The sequence below is a fragment of the Sparus aurata genome, chromosome 9, assembly GCF_900880675.1.
Source record: "Sparus aurata chromosome 9, fSpaAur1.1, whole genome shotgun sequence".
Classification (NCBI taxonomy): domain Eukaryota; kingdom Metazoa; phylum Chordata; class Actinopteri; order Spariformes; family Sparidae; genus Sparus; species Sparus aurata.
In genome coordinates this window covers 31,450,869-31,472,079 of record NC_044195.1, presented here as the reverse complement: position 1 = coordinate 31,472,079, position 21,211 = coordinate 31,450,869, and the positions used below count along the sequence as shown (strand labels likewise).

The 21,211-nt window shown below is 42.5% G+C and overlaps 2 protein-coding genes and 1 long non-coding RNA gene across 6 annotated transcripts in view; 2 read left to right on the top strand and 1 right to left on the bottom strand.

Moving 5' to 3' along the window:
* Positions 1 to 116: 116 nt before the first annotated feature.
* LOC115587888 (uncharacterized) lies at positions 117 to 12,303 on the bottom strand. Its single transcript, XR_003985216.1, has 3 exons — positions 12,236 to 12,303; positions 493 to 815; positions 117 to 254 (listed from the first exon to the last, which is right to left on the bottom strand). It is a non-coding gene; the product is annotated as an uncharacterized LOC115587888 (long non-coding RNA).
* Positions 176 to 21,211, top strand: part of LOC115587828 (golgin subfamily A member 6-like protein 22) — a 76,423-nt gene continuing 55,387 nt past the window's right edge. For both annotated transcript variants that reach the window (XM_030427879.1, XM_030427878.1), the window contains exon 1: positions 176 to 1,202. In XM_030427879.1, coding sequence (XP_030283739.1) covers positions 191 to 1,202 — 1,012 coding nt within the window. In that variant the 5' untranslated portion in view covers positions 176 to 190. The remainder of the gene's footprint in view (positions 1,203 to 21,211) is intronic.
* Positions 13,475 to 21,004, top strand: LOC115587869 (uncharacterized). Of its 3 annotated transcripts, XR_003985205.1 has the most exons (5): positions 13,475 to 13,628; positions 13,741 to 13,807; positions 19,239 to 20,174; positions 20,287 to 20,353; positions 20,472 to 21,004. XR_003985205.1 is itself a non-coding variant. In XM_030427943.1 (3 exons), the coding sequence occupies exons 2-3, from the start codon at positions 13,805 to 13,807 to the stop codon at positions 19,916 to 19,918; spliced, it is 711 nt and encodes a 236-aa protein (XP_030283803.1). In that variant the 5' UTR covers positions 13,475 to 13,628; positions 13,741 to 13,804; the 3' UTR covers positions 19,919 to 21,004. The 3 variants fall into 3 exon arrangements, 1 of the variants encoding a protein (XP_030283803.1); XR_003985204.1 differs by having other exon boundaries at positions 20,287 to 21,004; XM_030427943.1 differs by having other exon boundaries at positions 19,211 to 21,004.

Sequence of the window (21,211 nt, the reverse complement as noted above, 5' to 3'; positions counted from 1 at the left end):
GATTTTGCTGCTGGGAAAAAGTGAGAACGATCAGACAAGACTCGGTAACCGCATCATCGGGGACCAAGCTTTTTATAACCAAAAGATCAAGAAGTGTGTGGCCACATGTGGAGAGTGGAGAGGAAATCCTCTAACTGTAGTTAAAACTCCAGACATCTTTAGTCTGCCAGTGGAAGCTGTCAGAGAAGAGATGAAGAGGTGCATCAGTCTTTGTCTTCCTGGACCAAATGTTCTCCTGCTGTTAGTGAATCTTTCTGATTTCACAGGGAAGAAAAGAGAAAATCTGATGAGAATCCTGAGTTTGTTTGGTCAAGATACTTTAAAACACTCGATGGTCATTGTGACATGCATGGAGACTAAAACAAATCCGTCTGTGACACAGCTCATTAAAGACTGTGGGGGAAGATCCTACAGCATGTCTGGAAACAAACACAAGTCTTTAATGCAAATTATTAGGAAGATTGTCCATGAAAACAGAGAAGCCTTCCTCACCTGCAGTGGAGAGACCATCAGCCCAAAGTCTGAAGACATCAGAGCAGCTTTAAACCTGGTTCTGTGTGGGAGGAGGGGAGCAGGGAAGACTTCAGCAGCTGAGGCTATTTTAGGTCAGACAGAGTTTCTTTCAGACTCCAACTCATCAGAGTGTGTTCAGAGTCAGGGAGAGGTGTGTGGACGTCGGGTTTCCCTGGTGGAGCTGCCTGCCTTGTGTGGAGAACCTCAGGAGGAAGTGATGGAGGAATCACTCAGGTGTGTCTCCCTCTGTGATCCTGAGGGCGTCCACGCCTTCATCCTGGTCCTACCTGAGGGTCCCCTCACTGAGGAAGACAAGAGAGAGTTAAAAACCATCCAGAACACATTCAGCTCTCGGGTCAATGACTTCACCATGATTCTGTTCACTGTGGAGTCAGATCCTAAAGCTCCAGCTGTTGTTGACTTTGTAAGAAAGGATAGAGACATCCAGGAGCTCCTTCACAGCTGTGGAGGAAGATATGTTGTTCTCAACATCAACAACAAGCAGCAGATCCCAGAGCTGTTGGACACGGTGGATAAAATTAGACTGAGACCCTACAAAGACAAACCGTGCAGCTACACAACAGAAACATTTGCACATGCTCAAATAGAAAAGATCAGAGAACAAGAGGAAAACATCACCAAACTACAGGCTGAACTGAAGGACCTGAGAACAGACAGCACCACCAGCTGTAAGTACTGTACAGTTTAAATATAAATAGAAGAGATGTAATTATACCAAATTTCAAGATATCAACCATCCTATCATTTGTTTTTTTGCTTATAAAGTTCATGGATCTAAGAAGGGAATGAATGTATTCTATTCTCTCCTTCTCATTGTATTGTTCTGTGATACTGCTTGTTCTCTTAAAACCCGCTTTACTCTGCTTCTGATTGGTTGGCTTTGTTGGTTTCATCTCAATGGTGCTGAAGACGCTCTGCTGAGGTCTGTTTTCTTTCTTTTTATTAAAAGGAAATCTATCATACCTTGATTTTTTTCTATCATTAAATCCTGCATAAACAGTAACACATTATATTTTTTTTAAATAATATTTTCCTATGCTAAATCATTCACTCGACATTAAACAGTATATACTCTAACTGTGAATATTTAAGTAACTCCATGTCTTCATATTTCACAGGTGCTGATGAAGAACAGAGTCCAGACTGTCTCAGGATTGTGCTGTTAGGGAAGACTGGCTGTGGGAAGAGCTCTACAGGAAACACCATTCTAGGAAGAGACGAGTTTAAAGCTGATTTAAGCCAAACATCAGTCACCAAACGTTGTCAGAAAGAAGAGACTGTAGTTGACGGTCGTCCAGTCGTCGTTGTCGACACTCCTGGTCTGTTTCACACAACTCTGTCTAATGAAGAGGTTAATGAGGAAACAGTGAAATGCATCAGTCTTCTGGCTCCAGGACCACATGTCTTCCTGCTGGTGATGGAAATTGGCAGATTTACACCAGAAGAGAAGGAGACATTGAAACTTATCAAGAAAGGCTTCGGGAAGAATGCTGAAAACTTCACCATCATTCTGTTAACTGGAGGAGATAAACTGGAACAACAGAAGCTGTCTATTGAAGAATACATCGAAGAGAAATGTGATGATGCCTTTAAGAAACTGATCGCTGACTGTGGAGGAAGATACCACGTGTTTAATAACCATGATAAACAAAACAACAAGCAGGTCAGTGAGCTGATCACAAAGATCGACACCATGGTGAAGACAAATGGAGGCAGCTGCTACACTAACGAGATGCTGCAAGAGGCCGAGGCAGCGATACAGAAAGAAATGGAGAAGATCCTGAAGGAGAAGGAGGAAGAGATGAGGAGAGAGAGGGAGGAGCTTCAAGGAAAATATGGAGAAGAAATTGAAAAACTGAAAACAAAAATGGAAAAACAGAGAGCTGAAATAGAAAAGGAGAGAAAACTGATAGAAGAAAAACTTAAAGAAAAGGAAGAAAACATCAAAACAGAAAAAGAGGCGACAAAGAAAGAACAGGAAATGAGAGAAAAAGACAAGAAGAGAAAACAAGAGGAAATAATTCAGAAAGAGGAGTGGAAACAAAAAGTTGATGCTCTGGAGGAAAAAATAAGATCAGAATCAAAGGAAACCATTGACAGAAAGTTGGAGGAGAGCAGAGAAGAGATGAGGAGAGAACGAGAGAAATGGGATAAAAAACAAGAGGAATGGTGGGAAAAACGACGTCAAGAAGATGAACAGAGACGACAGGAGGAAGAAACGAAAATCAGAAAACTGCAAGAAGAATATAAACAAATGAGAGTAAATTATGAAAATAAAATAAAAGAAGAAGATCAAATGAGAAGAGAACAAGAGGAGAAAGAGAGAAAAGACATGCAGGAGAAGTATAAGCAGAAAATGGAAAAGCTGAAGAAGACACATGAAGAAGAAGCCAGAAAGAAAGCTGAAGAGTTCAATGAGTTCAAAGAGAAATACAAAAAGAAGTTTGCAGATCAGAAGAAAGAACACGAGAAACAAATGAAAGAAGAAAAACAGCAATATGACATCTTAAAGGCACTTAGTGACCAAAATGAAGAAATGTTAAAGAAAAAAGAAGATGAAATGAAGAAAAAATATCATGAAATTTATGAATTGGTGAAACACATGACTTTAGATTTTAAAAGTCTGTCAAAGATAAATAAAATGCTGACAGAGCATGAAAAACAAATGAAGGAAATGAAAACAGAGGAGGAAAAGAAAAATCTGCAGCAACTACATGAAGCAGAAATTGTCAAACTTACACCAGAAACTTTGAAAGACGTCGACACATCACGATGGAAACGTTTAAAATACTTGTGGTCTTTAACATTTTCAAGTGACAGACAAGTTCCAGAAGGGAATTCTTAACTGTAATATTTTGCAGTGAACTTGCAGACATGTGTATCACTGACACAAGGAACACTTCTCATTGGCTGACATCCAAATCAGCATCACATGCAATAGAACAAATCTCTGTGATGTGACGCTAACAACCACAGTCACCTGATCTAAGGTGACTATAAACACTTTAAAGTATCAGTAAGTCAACAATAATAATAAGAGACAATAATGAACTCTAGGTGTTATAATATGGAGAAGATGAAGTTCTACACAATCATAATGTTGTCCAACAAGATGTTAATACAGAATGCAGTAACATTTGTGAAAGCATCCATCAGTTGGTTGCATCTTTTTTCATTTTTTATGGTGAGTGGAACTCTTTAAATCACAAAATGTTGATGATGTTTTGTCTTGTGATAACTCAAAAGATTGATTAACTCAAAAGATCTACAATTATTTGTTTAAAACCTCTGGTCTGTATTAATGGAAATACTTTTAAATGTGTAACATTCAGGATCTTCTTCATTTCAGTTTGTTTTATTTACATTTACATATTTACATTAACCTCTATTAGGTTGATTATTCTAAAGAACGGGTCGGCACAATGAGCTTCAGCCGACACATCGTCAGTAGGGATGTGAATCTTTGGGTGTCTCACGATTCGATTCAATTCTTAGGGTCGCGATTCGATTCAAAATCGATTCTCGATTCAACCAATTCTCAATTCAGTAATTCTCAATTCAACTGATTCTCGATTCAAAAATTGATACAATGCATAGTGTGTTAAGGCAAATTATGGCATCAAAACAATATATGTCATGATCTGGGTCCTGGCAGTGTCGTCTCTCCCTGTGTTGTCTTTCTCCATTGTCTGTCTGATCCTCCTGTCTCCCCCTCCCCTGTCTGTGTTGTCTGTGCATGGGCGTGGCTACTCTCTTCTGCAGGAAGCACCAGGTGGGACGCATCCAGCAATCAACTCCTCCATAAAGCCTCTGGACCTTCAGACACTCATCGCCAGATCTTACTATCAGTCATAGCGGTAAACTGAGTTCTCGATAGGGGTGGGAAAAATACTTGTTAATTGACAACGTAATGTTGACGGAACGCAAGAGGCGGAACTCAGAAGTGCAGAAGTGCAGCGCCCGGACAGTTGACGACGTGCACACAACAAAAAACATGGGATGTGTCGTGAATGTCTGTACTCACAAATAACTCATGGATGGAACAGTCTGAGGCATTTGTCCATGCCGAGCGGCGCGAGAGCAGCGTGGAGACCGCTGTCGGATGTTAGCTAAAAGCTGATAGCTGTTAGCTGTGGCGTTGAGTGCGCAGCGTCCAGGTTAACTTGCGACACCTGTAACTAACTATCAGGTATTTCTGTCATTCCGCCGTGCGTTCAAATGGTTACTTAAAGCCATCGTTCCCAGCCGCATACATCGTTATTAAGCTGAATCCAAGTCGATGTGAAAACTGTACACTGTCAAACAGCCTGCACACTAGGCCTGGGCGATAAACCGAAAATTTACCGATACCGAAATTTACAACGATAACCAACGTCATTTTGGCCATGTTGGTATATTCGGTGTCATAGACATAACATCCACTAGGGACAGGGGACATGTTAGGTCCACTTGATTAATCTACCCCAGCGTATACCGATGTGCTTATTTTACATTACTTTGATTGCAAACTCCGCCCGCTGATGCAAAACCAGCTATGCCAGGTTAGTAATCAAGTGAACCCACTCTCGCTGTGAGTCGTGGACAGTTTGTGTAATGATGCTGCGTTCAAAGGCTGCAACAGGCCACTGTCGGCCGGCCGGTCCATTGATCAAACCTTTGTGTTTTGTTTTTTATTAACTCAAAATAATGACTGTATTTCCAGCTAGAAAACGCGCAACTCTCTCCTCCCTCCATTGTTGTTTGCATTTGTGTCTCTGCGTGGTCTGACACGTGAGTGTCCTCATGCTGAGAAACGTGACTTCTCGCGTACGTGACGTCACTCCCCGAGACGCGAAAAGAAAGCAAAAATATATATTTTTACTATTAAAATGACAAAACTAGTAACGCGTTACCAGCATCACCGATTGTGTAGCTTGCAACATGGAGCATGACGATGTAAATTAAAAAATAAAAAACAGTAGAATTAACTTTGAGCAAGTGTGGAGGAAAGTCGGAGGTGTGAACCCATTTTAATCAAGTTGTGGTCCGTGATAATAACATTTGTTGGCTTTGTCGAGTGCATTAAGTGCGCACTTGTGTAAGATTTCTGTAGTTCAAACAACTTGCAATTGTAGTCGAGAACGTCAGTTATAACAGTCCACGTATTAAACAGTTGTCGGGTTTAAATCGGTCTCGGGCTCATAATTGCATTCAATGTGTCGGGCTGGGCTCGGATACAACATGCACGGGCTCGGGTCTGGCTTGATTCTAAGCTCTACTTGGGTCCAGCCGCGACTTTACTGAGGTTCACCAAGTGTGAGCAGCAGGAGGACGGTTAGCTCACCTCCCAGAACATGACACTGAATCGCTGGAAACTGATTTAGGGACTGTCATCGAATTACTTAGCATAAATATATTAATACAAAATAATTGCAGTTCTTTCAATATCTTCCATGTCATGTGACCCAGTGACTCCAGCAGCAGATTGTATTAGTAAACTGGACGAATGAGACACAGCTATGTTTATTGTACTTTAGTGCTTCCTCTATTTTATATGAATATTAATATGCAGAAATCTTGATTTTTTTTTCTCAATAGCTTCCATGTCATGTGACCCACTGACTTGTGAAACAGATTCTGTGTCTATCAAAAATATATAATGATAAAGAAAATAATGGTAAAAAAATGTTCTCTAATGCGCAAGAGGTCAACATATTATTAAGCAGCAATGTCAACTTCTCTACTATTTTGTCTCATGTCTTAGATTCTGAAGTCCTCAAAATGTTTATTTATTTACATCCAACCTCTTCCACCACCTGCAGTACAACCACGTGATTCAATTCGAAGAAATAAAAAAGTGAGAAGCGAGAAGCTTAGAATTTGTTTATAAGGGACTGTATATTTTATACTTTTAAACCTGTTCAGTTGCTGTCATTTCAAGTAATCTGTGCTTTTAAGCTGTTCAATCGTGTGCTCATCAATTGTTCTTAACTACTAAATAAATAATAAAAATCTTAACTACAATGTAGTTTTACAGTCCTTTAAAGTGGCATTTCTGTAAATACACAGGATTTGTTTTCCTTTTTTTTGGGGTGCGGGGGGGGGGGGGGGTTACTTATCGTTCATTTATCGTTATCGAGGTGAGTTGCTCAATATATCGTGATATTGATTTTAGGCCATATCGCCCAGCCCTACCACACAGTATGTTGAAATCCAGCCTGAACTCAGCGTGAGGTCAGTCAGCTGTGGCAAAGTGTGAGACGTCCAAATCGACCTGGGATTCAAACACCTGTATCAACCGTCGACCAGCTGCAGCTGTATTAATGTACTACATGTATGCTGCTACAGGAAGACTTTTCTTTTCCTTTTGGTTCTTTGCAAAGCTGGATGTTTGCTAGCAAATGTAACCTTCCAGTTGACTTGCCACATTTCTTTCATTTGTTTTATTAATTAGATATATTGGAAGTAAATTAAGTATGGATCATTACAAATACTTTGCTTTAAAAGTACCAAGTAGTCACACAGTGAGAAAAAAGTGAAGGAAGTGATTAGCAAACTAAGATTTAATTACTTTATTTTTTTTTAAATCGTGCATGGAAATTTACATAAGAACTTGCTGCATCGAGATGAATCGAGAATCGATTAAGAATCGAAACGTTGACCTCTGAATCGGAATCGAATTGAATCGTGAGGTGCCAAGAGATTCCCACCCCTAGTTCTCGATCCTGGCTCCTCGTGTTGAGTTCTGCTCATTCGAGTCATTAGCTTGTGTAGCTTTGTTTGCTGACCTGCATTTCCTTGTGTCACAGTCAGTGCGTTTACATGACACTCAAGAAAACCGAATTACTGTGTTAGTCTTACTATGAACGGATTTTTAAGATGCATGTATACACCTTTGTCTGACTAAAATCGGACCAGATCGGATTTCTCATAGTCGAATTACACCACATAGATTATTCGATTGAAAGTCGCATTACTCCTGCATGTATACATTTCCAGCGGATCGGATCGGATTTTGCTTTCTGCGCAGGCGCGAGATTTTTCCCCGGGGCCGTGAGCCGGAAGTAGATGGACGGCGAGGGCGGCGGCGGCTTTCCTCCATAATCACCGCAAGAAAGAGCGCCAGAGTGCATCTAGTTTGTGTAATTATCATGTACACCATATACGAAGTGTACAAAGATGTAGCTTTGTCTCGCTCTTCGTACGCCATCTTTCTTGAATGCCGAGGCAGCTGGTGACGTAAAGAGGTCAGCCAGGGTGCGCTGTTAACACTAGTTGAAATGGGTACAGCGCCACCTAGCGTACCGGGGTATGACATGCTCCGGACAGTAATTCTATTTTCTCACTGGGATGTATACTCGGATAATTGCAGTTGTCCGATTGAGCAGCATAGTCGGACTATGGCTGTAATCTGACTAAGCTGTGCATGTAAACGCACTGAGTGTTTCAACTGTTCCTTCCTGCCTACCTACCTGCCTGCCAGCCTACAGCCCCTGCCTACGTTTTGGTCGAACCAGCTACATCTACGTGCCCGTCCAGGCTCCTGTGCTTCCCTACCAAGCCGTGTAGGCTCCACCACTTACCGGACCACCAGCGGGACGCGAACCACATGGCTACGCGGCGCCGCCATTGCCTCAAGGGACGCCAAACCAGGAGTCGTCAGTTCTGTTACTCACTACGATTCTTCGTCCTACAATAAATATTGACTTTACTATAGCTGCCTGAGTCTCGAGTCGTGCATTTTGGGTTCCGCCTCTGTTGATATCATAACAAATATAGTTTGTATAAGATAATGTGATTTTTAAATAAAGTGATTCCAATGATGTAATCACACAAAGGCAAACTTAAGACAAAAGGTAACATCTATCTGTGGTCACATTATGCTATATAAGAAATGAGATCTTCTCTCATGAAATGCGCAACAGCACAACTTTAATAGCGCAATCTGCTGCAGAATGAAAAAAGCAAGCCCTAAAAGAGTGTGTTTTGACTAGATAAATATGGGTTTTGAAAAAGTTGCTGTATCTCCGCTTGGAAGGAAAGTGCTGGCTACACTGTGTGTGGATGTTATGACTAGTGATCGACCGATTCATCGGCTGGCCGATTTTATCGACCGATTTTAGCGTTTTTTACATGAATCGGCATCGGCTGATGCCGGCTGCTGCGTTCGCCGATCTGGCATTATTTACAGACAGGCTCCACAGGCAGCTCTGTGAAGTTTTATTTAGTGACCACCTGGCTGGAGGTTTGAAGGCGTATGTGTGTTTCTCTCTCCCTCTCCCTGACGTTACTTGGAGCGGGGTGTGTGTGTTTCTCTTTCCCTACTTGGAGCGAGGCAGAGTTTGCTTGCCATCGCCATGATATCCTAGCACAACCCCCCCTCAAGAAGAGCTTTAGTGATGAAAGATAATATTGAATATTAATCTGTGTTAACGTTTATCACGTACCAGACAAGTGCACTGTAATGCCCTTACTAGTGTTTAGAGCCGTGTGCACACGTTAGCATTAACAATCCAGTTCAATGGTGGTTAAGTGTTTCAGTCAGCGTCAGCTACCAAACAGAAGTTCGTGTGTGTGTGTTTGTGTGTGTGTGCGTCTCACTCAGTGGGACACACATGCATCACAGCGATGGGAGAGCTGCGCCGACTGAAGGAGAGCTTTTCAAACTTTGAGAAACAGTTTTATACTTTTACAACGTTTGAACAGTTTGTTGCTTAATGCGCATCTGACATCACGTTATTTTCCTCTGCTGATTTATGTTCTGGGGTTGCCATTCTGGCAGCTTCTTTTACATTTTGGTTTAGACCTACTAGTTTGTTGTCTTTGCATATAAGGTGGCATAGTAGCCTAAGACATGCTCATTTCATTTTATGTAGAACAGTTGAAACCATGGCAGTCTTAAATTACAAATTAAGCACTTTATTTCAATGGCTGCTTATTTATTTATTGTTTATTGTTTGCTTAAATTATTCAAATGTGTTGACAAAAGACGTTTTGTGATGACCTGATTATATCAGCAAACAATGCATCATCAAGTCTGAGTTATATATGTGGAAGCCTTTTACCCTTGCACAGTTAACCATATGCACCCATCCATATGATGCACACATAATGTGGGTGATATGAATGTAAGATGATTGCACAAGATTGACACTCATCTGTGGTTTTGTTTATTCTTTTTAAAGAAATGGCAGAGCAGAAAACCAATCCAGTGTGGCAGCATTTCACAGAGCCTACTCCTGGAAAGGCTCGCTCTACCTCACCTGTTTTTAATATTTGTTAAATACTGTTTACTTGTTCTTGTTCTAACTCACCCTTTTTAATTTCAATAAATGTTTCTTTTTTTTTAAATTGAGACTTGTAACATTTGTTATCATCATTGTGTAATTTTTATGATGTAAATTGAGGGAGCAAAAGTAGTATTGGCTCCAAATATCGGCTCAAGAAAATCGGCAGTCCGTACCGGTCATCGGCTAAGGCTGATGAAAAAAAATCGGTATCGGCATCGGCCCTAAAAAATCCATATCGGTCGATCCCTAGTTATGACCTGCACCTTCTTTTAGTGCACTTCTGTTTGACAATGTGCCTGCAGTGCATAGCTGCCCTTGTTTGCATAGTTAATAGCCACTTTATACTCGGCAGCAAGCCGCCAATTTGACCATCCTTTTTGCGGCTCGCTCCGCGGATTTAGACAGAAGCCGGTAAATTGGGGGTCTGTCCTGGTCTGCCAATTTGCCACCTCGGAGGGTACACTTTTATCCAACTCCATTCCGATCTAAATCTGAGACGTCGTTATGCTGGAAATTGCGTGAGATGTGCGGAGGTGTCGATGACGTGCGCTGCTGTGCAACCCACAACCCTAACACAGTTTTAAAACCAGGAAACAGCTGATCACAGCAGTCAGTCCATCACTTCATTCGCGGACATCAAGATTAGCAACTGGACAGCCGCTGAGATCCAGGAGATGCTAGTGTCTTCTTGGTCTCTGTAGCTGTCTTCGCTGTTAGCATGTTGTTGTAGCGCAAGCTAGGAACGGTCGCTACTTTCAAATTAAAAGCGCCCCGCTAAGAACCCAGTTCTAAACTCCAATGGGGTGCAATTTAAAGCTCTTATTTTGAAGACATTTTTGTTGTCTTTCTTTCCCCAAGCTTGCTGCAGCGCTGTGTATGGAAGCTCGTGGGGGCGCACAGAGAGACGGGGGAATTTGAATAGAAAATCGATTTTTTAAGTTTATGAATCGATTCAGAATTGTGGATGATTAGAATCACTAATGTAAATCGATTTTTCCCCCCCCCCCATAATCGTCAGTGTTTAAAACATTGATATGACATGTTTTTTTCTGTACTGGTTGATCAGAACTAACAATTCCCTTTCTCTTCTACTGTTTCTTGCATTTAACCACATTTTTGTGTGACAGAGTTGTTTTAATTTCCAATATGAGAAATAGTGTGTTTGTAATGTATATTAAAAAAATGTAATTCACTGTGTTTTAAATATCACAGAAAATATTAAATATTAAACCACATCTCTAAACTGCTCATCAGATAATAACCATACATAATGACATTATAGATTGCATGTTTATATTTTTCTTTGTTACATGTTAAATAAAAATGCATTCTTTGATTCTCTGATTACATCAACTTAAAACTAAATTCAGATAAATCATACATTGTTCTGTATGTGATCTTTGGTGTCTTTGTCATTCTAAAAGATTAATAAAGTGTTTCCCTGTAGTTCCATGTGACCGCTTTGTTTCTGCCTGCACAGTGATGGAGATACTTGTATTTTACTCGAATATTTTCATTTTCTGCACTTTTCACTCCACTACATTTTTTTAAAATAACTTTACACTCTTAAAACAGATATGTTAATATTTAAAGAAGTGTCAATTCTCAACACATTAATGTGTCTATATAGCCTAACACATTTTGTGTTGTGTTATATTTAACACAATTACTATGTTTGAAAAGCCAAATCTTGTGTTAAAACTCTTAACACAGTAATTCTGTTACTTTAACAATTATTTAACAATAGTAGATTACATGTCACGTTTAACATCAACACTTACCAGTAGTGCTTAGCAGTCAGTCATTAGGACACAAAAAACTGACAACAATGCCACAGTCATAAATGCTAACATTTAAAAGCACTCTAACGGTCATTGTTTTGGTATTAAACCTACACACACCTAAAGGTCACTAACTGAAACATTGCTGTGTCGATGTAACATAAAAAAACACAATGGGCAAACGGATCTAGTCCTAAATGTTGGTGGTCATTCACATGCTGTAGAATGGCGGCGTTAATGTTGAATTGCTGTTGTGTTGACTTCAAACCCAGTTAGCTAATGTTAGCTATTTGTTCACCTTTCACGGCGACTTCACCGAAATGAGCGACTGTTTTCTCTACTGCCCTAACTTAAATGTATGTTGTGTAATTTCGGTAGTTAGATAGAGATGAATAAACTAGAAATAAACTTCAAAATCACAATGAAAGTTAAATAACGTTAGGTTAACGTTAGGATAACGTTAGCAAACGTTATGTTAACGTTAGCTAGGCAGCAAGCTAGGCAGCCCTGCTGAATAAAACGCAATGTTCATTATGGATTTTCTTAGAAATAAGATTTAGTTGGTGGTTTATATACCTGCCGAATTTACCCTAACACTTTACAGTCTGGTGAGATACATTTATAGTCTATAAACTAGTAATGGATACTTACTGAAGGGTCAGGGGGCAAAACCAAGCACAACGGGAGATGCAGCCTACATCTTGCTTTCCTTTGTCTTCTGTCTCTGTGGCGCGAACATGAAGAAAGGGCTCCACCTCCTGCCACGTAAAATAACAGACAAGTGTTAAATTGTGTTCAGCTTTTTCATCTTTTTACTCATCTTGTGTTGAAATCCACAAAAAAATGTGTCATACATGTAACGACACAGTTTTGTGTCACTTTTTAACACATCCTCTCTAAGAGTGTAGTTACTTTATAGAAAACATTCTGCATAAGAGCCAAAGTAACACGTTTTCAAATTAATTACTTAACTTGAATTTTTGATACTTAAAATTATAAAAAATGGAAATACTGAAGTATCGACATGTTTCTCAAAATTGAACTTCAGTACAGCACTTGAGTAAATGTAGGCTACTTAGTTACATCCTATTGATCGGTAATGTTATAGCTGGTTGAGGAGCTGGTTTTGAATGATTATTATTAATAATTATTATTTTGTGTAATTAAATCTAAAACACAACATCACATTTTATACACTTGATTCCATGTTTGTGTGTGTAAACACGTTACATCTGAACAGTAACTAGCAACTAAAGTAATCAGATACAAGTAGTGGAGTAAAAAGTAGAATATTTGTCTACAAAATGTAGTGGAGTGGAATTAACAGGGGGAAAAAAGACTAATGCTTTGATGCACTATTTGAAAAAATGTCCTAACTAAGTATATTTACTCAAGTAGCTACTGTATTAAGGTACAGTCTTTAGGTACTGGTACTTTACTCCAGTATCTCCATTTTCTGCGACTTCACACTTCCACTCCACAAAATTTTTTTGATATCTACGGTAGTTACTTGCTTATCTTATGGGTGTGTGGATGTGATTATACATACGTGTAGGCATAAGTATGTATCTACATATTTGGACGTGTAAGTGTTTATGTTTATGTTAATTGTAAAAATGTTGTTTTACGGCCACTCCTGTATAAACACAGTTGAGTTTTCTGTTTAAATTTGGTGTTATTTGTGTTTTTGTGGGTGGGTACTTTGAGGAATCTAAAACATGAAACACATTTAGAGTTATTTCACACTGTTTTGTTTACTACATAATTCCATATGTGTTCATTCATAGTTTTGATGCCTTGAGTGAGAATCTATGTATCTAATATAAATAGCCATTAAGAAAAACCATTAAATAAGAAGGTGTGTCCAAACTATATGTAGCCGCCAGAGGAGGGCGGGGTTATAAATTAGGACAGGTAGATTTAAGGATGCCCTAATCAGGCAGATGGGTTGCTGTCTGATTGGAGTCTCACCAGCTAATTTGCTGCAGGCTGGTGAGGAGCATTGTGAGGGCACTGCCGGTTCTGTTAGGAGCTGTTCCAGGAGGTATGTTTATGTCTATGAATAAAAAGAGTGTCTACTGTTCACTCAGCAGGTTGTGTGTATATGTGCATATGTTAATGCTGACCATGTTGCATGTTTGTTGCCATTAAAACAGTTACAGGAGGGAAGTGAGCCAATGAGTGTCGGGCAGATCAGTGTGTGCACCCTGTGACAGTCGTATGGTATGTGTTGCTTGCATTGTAGTTTGTGTTTTAATATTATAAGATGTTTTATAGCTTGTATGTTGCACTGTTGGCTTGCTATATGTTGTTGGTGAATAGTATTTGTTTTGTATTGTAGGTGCATGAGGAGCAGCGGTGTATGGCCTGACTGCTGTTCCTTTTCCTCTTCTTATTTGTTTGTTTGGTTGATGTGTTTAGTTGAGCAGCTATCGCTGAGCGGGATGGCGCTCCTTTGTATGGCCTTGTGTTAAGATAACACGGAGCAGAGCTGTTCAGCTGAGCCGTCATTTATTTTGTTTGTTTTGTTTGTTTTGTTTGTTTTGACCACTCTCCCACCTATTGACCAGGTTAAGCAGTCAGCTTTAAGTCTCCAAGGGTGCTCAGCCTGCCTTAAACCGAGGGGCTTAGGGGTTTGCGGTGTACACCGGCAGGAGTTGTATTTTGAGTGTGTGCAGTGTTTATGGTTGCTCTGTAGAGGTGCCGTGTTATAGTTACTGCCAGGTGCGTGTGTAACATTATTAATCGCTGTTGTGCTTATCCCCTCTCTCGCCCGCAGTAAGCCCGAGGGAGCCAGGCCGGCTGTGAACCTGATCTTTAGGGGAGATGTTTTAGTCATTGTTGCTCACAACAATTCCTTTACATGTGCCAATAAATAAATAAATAAATAGATTTGAGCCTAACTTTTGTATGAATAAAGAAACACATGCTGTTTTAAACGTTATACTGGAGTTCTGTCTCATTCTCCGAACCGAGGGTAACATTTTGGCGTCACGAACAGGATTTTGGCGCAAGGTGTTCTTGTGAGCAGCAATTGACGGGTTTTGGAGGTGGTTTTGTGTTTTTGTTTAATATTTTTTTTTGAAGGGGAAAGGAACAGCAGTTGAAGAGGACAACGCTTCACATCCGAGAGCCACCACCTGCGACAGCTATGTCTCAAGATGAGGAACTGGCAAGACTCAGGGAGGAGCTACAAAACCTGAAACTGGAAAATCAGAGACTCAGAGAACCAGTGGATCAAGGTAATGGGGCTCGCAGCGAGGGTGGCCAGCGGAGGGAAGTTGTGTACATTCCCCGTGAGCGAAAATGCCCCAATTTCTCTGGAAAGACTGGACCCGGGTCCTTGTCTATTGAAGACTGGCTGGAGGAAGTGGAGTGTTGCACTAGAGGCCGTCAGATGTCTGAAGTAGAAAAGGCACTTTTTATGTATGATCATCTGGAGGGAGAGGCTCGGTCTGAAATCAAGTTTAGGCCAAGAACAGATCGAGAAAATGCAACTGTATTGATCAATGTTCTCACAGAATTGTATTCGTGTTCTAATTCTTATGTTTCATTACAATATCAGTTCTTTGACCGCAGACAAAAAGAAGGTGAATCTCTGCAAGAATACTCCTTAGGATTGTTGTCTATTATGGACAGAATACTGAAAACTAACTCTGCTGCTATGCCCAGTTCTGACCAGGTGCTACAAGACCAGTTTTGTGAGGGAGTACGTGACCACATGCTGCGTAGGGAGCTGAAAAAGCTTGTGCGCCAGACCCCCACGCTGTCACTCCCTGACCTGCGGAAGGAGGCCATTCGCTGGGTTGAGGAGGGACAGCCACAAAGGGAGAGGTACACTCGACAAACACCTCATTCTCATGAAACCCAAGTAATTGTAACAAGTGAAGGGGTTAGTGCTCGACAATCTGAGCTTATAGAACTTAAAGATATTGTAATGAAACAGCAGGATATCGTGATGAAACAGCAGGAACAATTGGATAAGTTGGTCAAAGCTCTAGGGCCACAGAGTGATTACAACAGGGGGGTGCAGAGGCCTAGGCAGAATATTCGGTTTAGGCGTTCTGCAGATGGGCAGCCCATCTGTATTCGTTGTAACCAGGCAGGACATATAGCTCGTTACTGTAAAAACAATAGCCAAGAGAGACAGGTTGGAGTGGCTCCTGACAGAGAGGAGACAGAGCAACAAAAAAACTAGAACCCCCCAGTGTGAAGAGCCACATGCTGGAGGTGGGGGCAATGGGCTCAAATGTAAAAGAGGAAGAGCGTACTATGACATTTAATAAGTTGGTTGGTTCTTGCCCGGTTGTAATGGTAAACATGGGGGATGTTGAAGTCCCTTGCCTGCTTGATACAGGATCAATGGTGTCCACTATCACGGAAAGTTTTTTTGATGAGCACTTTAATGCTTTTGGTAAACAAGAAGTTGGCAATTGTCAATGGCTTGGCCTTAAAGCTGCCAATGGACTTGATATCCCCTATGTAGGTTATGTAACGCTAACTGTAAATGTTTACGGGACACAGATTCCAAATTGTGGCGTTCTAGTTGTAAAAGATCCCCCCACCTCTAGTGGCCAGCAACAGAAAAAAGGCCTTCCTGGAGTTTTGGGTATGAACATTGTTAGAGATGTTTATTACATACTGCTTGGACAACATGGTTTGGGACTTTTTCATACACCTCAGATTGAGTCAGCTCATCCAGCATGGAAACTTGCCCTGAGGTATTGTGAGAAAAGAGAAGCAGTTGTAAATTGTACTGAGGTGTATAAGGTCAGAGTCCATGGTAACACACCAGTGCAGGTGGTTGCAGGTACATTAACTATGGTCCCCGTCACTTGCCCACAGATTCCGTCTGCAAGTAGGGTGGAGTTCTTACTGGAGCCTCTTGGTCAAGATGAGGGTACCCTTCCTGACGGGTTATTGGTTTCCCCAGCTTTAGTTCAGGCAGAACGGGGCTTATTGTATGCGCCTGTTACAAATGTGGGGACGAGGGATGTCTGGGTCACCCCACGTAGGTTAATTGGGTCTGTAGAAGTAGTAACCACAGCTCCCATTAGTTCCAGACCTAAAGTAGAACTATCTTTTGATGAGTCATCGCAGGAGTATGTTGCTGAGGTTTCCTCACAGGAGGCTTACGACATGGCTAACCGAGAGGGAGATTTTTCTGTTCCAAGTTTTACAAATCTGTCTGAAGGTGATGCAGTCAAAGCTAGACGACTGTTGGGTACTTATCAGTCCATATTTGCTAAGGGGCAGGGGGATGTGGGGTGTACTAAGCTAATTACACATGAAATTCCATTGCTGGATTCAGCCCCAGTCCGGCAACCATATCGCAGGATACCTCCAGCCCAGTATGAGGCTGTGAGAGCCCATATTCAGCAGTTGGTGGATAGTCAAATTGTTAGGGAGAGTAGCAGCCCCTACTCATCGCCAATTGTGGTGGTGCAGAAGAAGGACGGAAACATCAGACTCTGTGTAGACTATCGCCAACTTAATGCCAAAACTCGTAAAGATGCATACCCGCTGCCCAGAATTGACGAGTCCTTGGATGCCCTTACAGGAGCCAGATGGTTTTCTACCTTGGACCTCGCCAGTGGGTACAATCAGGTAGAAATGGCTGAACATGACAGGAAGAAAACAGCATTTTGTACTCCTTTTGGCTTGTTTGAATTTAACAGGATGCCGTTTGGATTATGCAATGCGCCTGCAACCTTTCAACGGTTGATGGAGCGATTGTTTGGAGATCAGCGCCACCAGTCTGTCCTGTTGTATTTAGATGATGTCATCGTGTTTTCTTCCACCATCCAGCAGCACTTGGAGAGGCTCGAGTTGGTCTTCAAACGCCTACAGGAGCAGGATTTAAAAGTAAACCTGTCTAAATGTAATTTCTTCCAGGAACGGGTGCGATACCTAGGACACGTGGTGTCACAAGAGGGGGTTGCCACAGACCCCGAGAAAATTGCAGCGGTACGAGATTGGAGGAGGCCAATCTACCTGAGTGAGCTCAGATCGTTTCTGGGCTTCACAGGCTACTACCGGAGATACGTGGAGGGCTATTCAAAGCTGGCAGCGCCACTTAACCATCTAGTCAGCCTATTGAGTCCCCGGAAGGGTAAGACCCCGAAAATCCCACTGCAGGCCCGATGGGATGAGAAGTGTGAGAAAGCATTTCAGTCCCTGCGGGAGAGGCTCTGTACAGCCCCAGTATTGGCTTTTGCAGACTTTGCCAAACCTTTCATCCTCGAGGTAGACGCCAGCCACCAAGGGTTGGGAGCGGTCCTATCACAGGAGCATAATGGTAAGATCAGACCTGTTGCCTATGCAAGTCGCAGCTTGAAGAAAACTGAGCGGAACATGGAGAATTATAGTTCAATGAAGCTAGAGTTTTTAGCCCTTAAGTGGGCAGTCTGTGAAAAGTTTAGGGAGTACCTCCTGGGGAATGCCTTCATTGTGTACACCGATAATAATCCACTTTGTCATCTGCAGACCGCGAAGCTGGGTGCCATGGAACAGCGTTGGGCATCGGAGCTGGCGTCTTTCAACTTTACACTCAAATACCGGCCTGGGCGTTCAAACTCCAATGCTGACGCCCTGTCCCGGCTGCCTTTGGAGAACGCCTCACCTGGCACAGCGATTCCCAGGCAGCTGGTGGCAGGTATTGGGACACCGCAAGCACAAGTGCAGGCCATGTGCAGTGAGGTGACAACCCTCCCCGGTTGTACTCGTTCTGACCTCTCCTCGTTACAAGCCATAGATCCGGTTATTGGACCTGTCTTGATGCTCTGGCAGAAGGGCCGCCCTCCTGAGGCTGAAGAGAAGGAGAGACTTGGTAAAGGGAGCAGGGAGCTGGTCCGGAAGTGGCATCGTCTGTTGGAGAAGGAGGGATGTCTGTACCGCCTCACCTATTCCTCCGATGGAAATAAGGAAGTTCATCAGTTGCTGCTGCCGCAGAGCCTGCAGAAAGAAGTTTTCACCCAACTACATGATGCCCATGGTCATCAGGGGGTCGATCGTACTACTGACCTAGTGCGGAGCCGTTGTTTTTGGCCAGGGATGCTGAAGGATGTAGAGCAATGGTGCAAGGAATGCCAGCGTTGTATTGTGGCTAAGGCAGTAAGACCAAAAGTGAGATCTTACATGGGCACAATCCAGGCCTCGAGACCCAATGAGATACTGGCCATGGACTTTACCTTGTTGGAGCCGTCGAGTGATGGGAGGGAGAATGTCCTGGTGTTAACTGATGTCTTCACTAAGTACACCTTGGCCATCCCGACGAGGGACCAGCGTGCTAGCACTGTGGCTGACGTGTTAGTGCGAAATTGGTTCCATCTGTTGGGCGTGCCAGCTCGCCTTCACTCAGATCAAGGGAGGAATTTCGAAAGTCACATCATCCAGCAGTTGTGTAAGTTATACGGCATTAAGAAGAGTCGCACTACTGCATACCATCCAGAGGGAAATGGGCAATGTGAACGATTTAATAGGACATTGCATGATCTGCTGCGCACGCTGCCCCCAGACCAGAAGAGGCGTTGGCCCCAGCACCTCTCAAAGTTGACCTTTGCCTATAATACCACTGTCCATCAGTCTACAGGGGTGAGTCCTTATTTTCTTATGTTTGGTCGTCAGCCACAGTTACCTGTTGATCTTCTACTAGGCACCAGCAGTGAAGAACTCAGCGGAGGCTCAGTGGAGGAGTGGATCCAAGAACATCAGGATAACCTGAACGATGCATACGGCAGAGTGAGAGAACGCCTACAGGAACGACTTGAGCGCAGAAATCTCAAGCACCATGCAGGTATCCGGGATGCAGGGTTCCAAGAAGGTGAGCTAGTATACCTGAAAAACCATCAAGTGAGAGGGCGAAATAAGATTCAGGATACTTGGGACTCATGCCTTTATCGGGTAGTCAGGTGTCCAGGGGGTCTGGGAAATGTTTATTCTGTTGTTCCCATAGACCAGGACAACCCGGTTAAACAGGTACATCGGACCGAGATGAGAGCTGCTGGTGCAAGAGGAGTGCCGGAGACTGTGGCCAGGATGTCTGATTCAGAGGAGTCCGGCGATTCAGAGGGGGACGATGGTGACCTGGAGTCAGCGAGTAGCGAATCCTTAGGTGTCATGTTGGATGACTATGATTTCAGTGTTCAGGACTCCCCCATGGTAAGCCGGATAAGCGGGCCCTCCTTGGGCTCACCAGGTGTGGACATTGTCCCCCTCGGGGAGGGGGCTGACCCTTCTTGTAGGCGTACCACACGTGCAACGGCAGGGCAGCACTCAAATCCTTACCATCTTCCCCAATCTGCAGGCACAGAGAGAGCACCGCAAGTGGTGTGAGTATGGTGGCTGTGAAATCCCTAAGAAATGGTTGATTAGTTTAGTTAATCGTCGGGACGACGATTTTTTTCTTTGGGGGGGTAGAATGTAGCCGCCAGAGGAGGGCGGGGTTATAAATTAGGACAGGTAGATTTAAGGATGCCCTAATCAGGCAGATGGGTTGCTGTCTGATTGGAGTCTCACCAGCTAATTTGCTGCAGGCTGGTGAGGAGCATTGTGAGGGCACTGCCGGTTCTGTTAGGAGCTGTTCCAGGAGGTATGTTTATGTCTATGAATAAAAAGAGTGTCTACTGTTCACTCAGCAGGTTGTGTGTATATGTGCATATGTTAATGCTGACCATGTTGCATGTTTGTTGCCATTAAAACAGTTACAGGAGGGAAGTGAGCCAATGAGTGTCGGGCAGATCAGTGTGTGCACCCTGTGACAGTCGTATGGTATGTGTTGCTTGCATTGTAGTTTGTGTTTTAATATTATAAGATGTTTTATAGCTTGTATGTTGCACTGTTGGCTTGCTATATGTTGTTGGTGAATAGTATTTGTTTTGTATTGTAGGTGCATGAGGAGCAGCGGTGTATGGCCTGACTGCTGTTCCTTTTCCTCTTCTTATTTGTTTGTTTGGTTGATGTGTTTAGTTGAGCAGCTATCGCTGAGCGGGATGGCGCTCCTTTGTATGGCCTTGTGTTAAGATAACACGGAGCAGAGCTGTTCAGCTGAGCCGTCATTTATTTTGTTTGTTTTGTTTGTTTTGTTTGTTTTGACCACTCTCCCACCTATTGACCAGGTTAAGCAGTCAGCTTTAAGTCTCCAAGGGTGCTCAGCCTGCCTTAAACCGAGGGGCTTAGGGGTTTGCGGTGTACACCGGCAGGAGTTGTATTTTGAGTGTGTGCAGTGTTTATGGTTGCTCTGTAGAGGTGCCGTGTTATAGTTACTGCCAGGTGCGTGTGTAACATTATTAATCGCTGTTGTGCTTATCCCCTCTCTCGCCCGCAGTAAGCCCGAGGGAGCCAGGCCGGCTGTGAACCTGATCTTTAGGGGAGATGTTTTAGTCATTGTTGCTCACAACAATTCCTTTACATGTGCCAATAAATAAATAAAGAAATAGATTTGAGCCTAACTTTTGTATGAATAAAGAAACACATGCTGTTTTAAACGTTATACTGGAGTTCTGTCTCATTCTCCGAACCGAGGGTAACATATATATTAATGGAATGCTTCCGCATTCAGAAACATATTATATAGTATATTCATTATATACATATTTTTTTATATAAATATATATTTTTAAAATGATT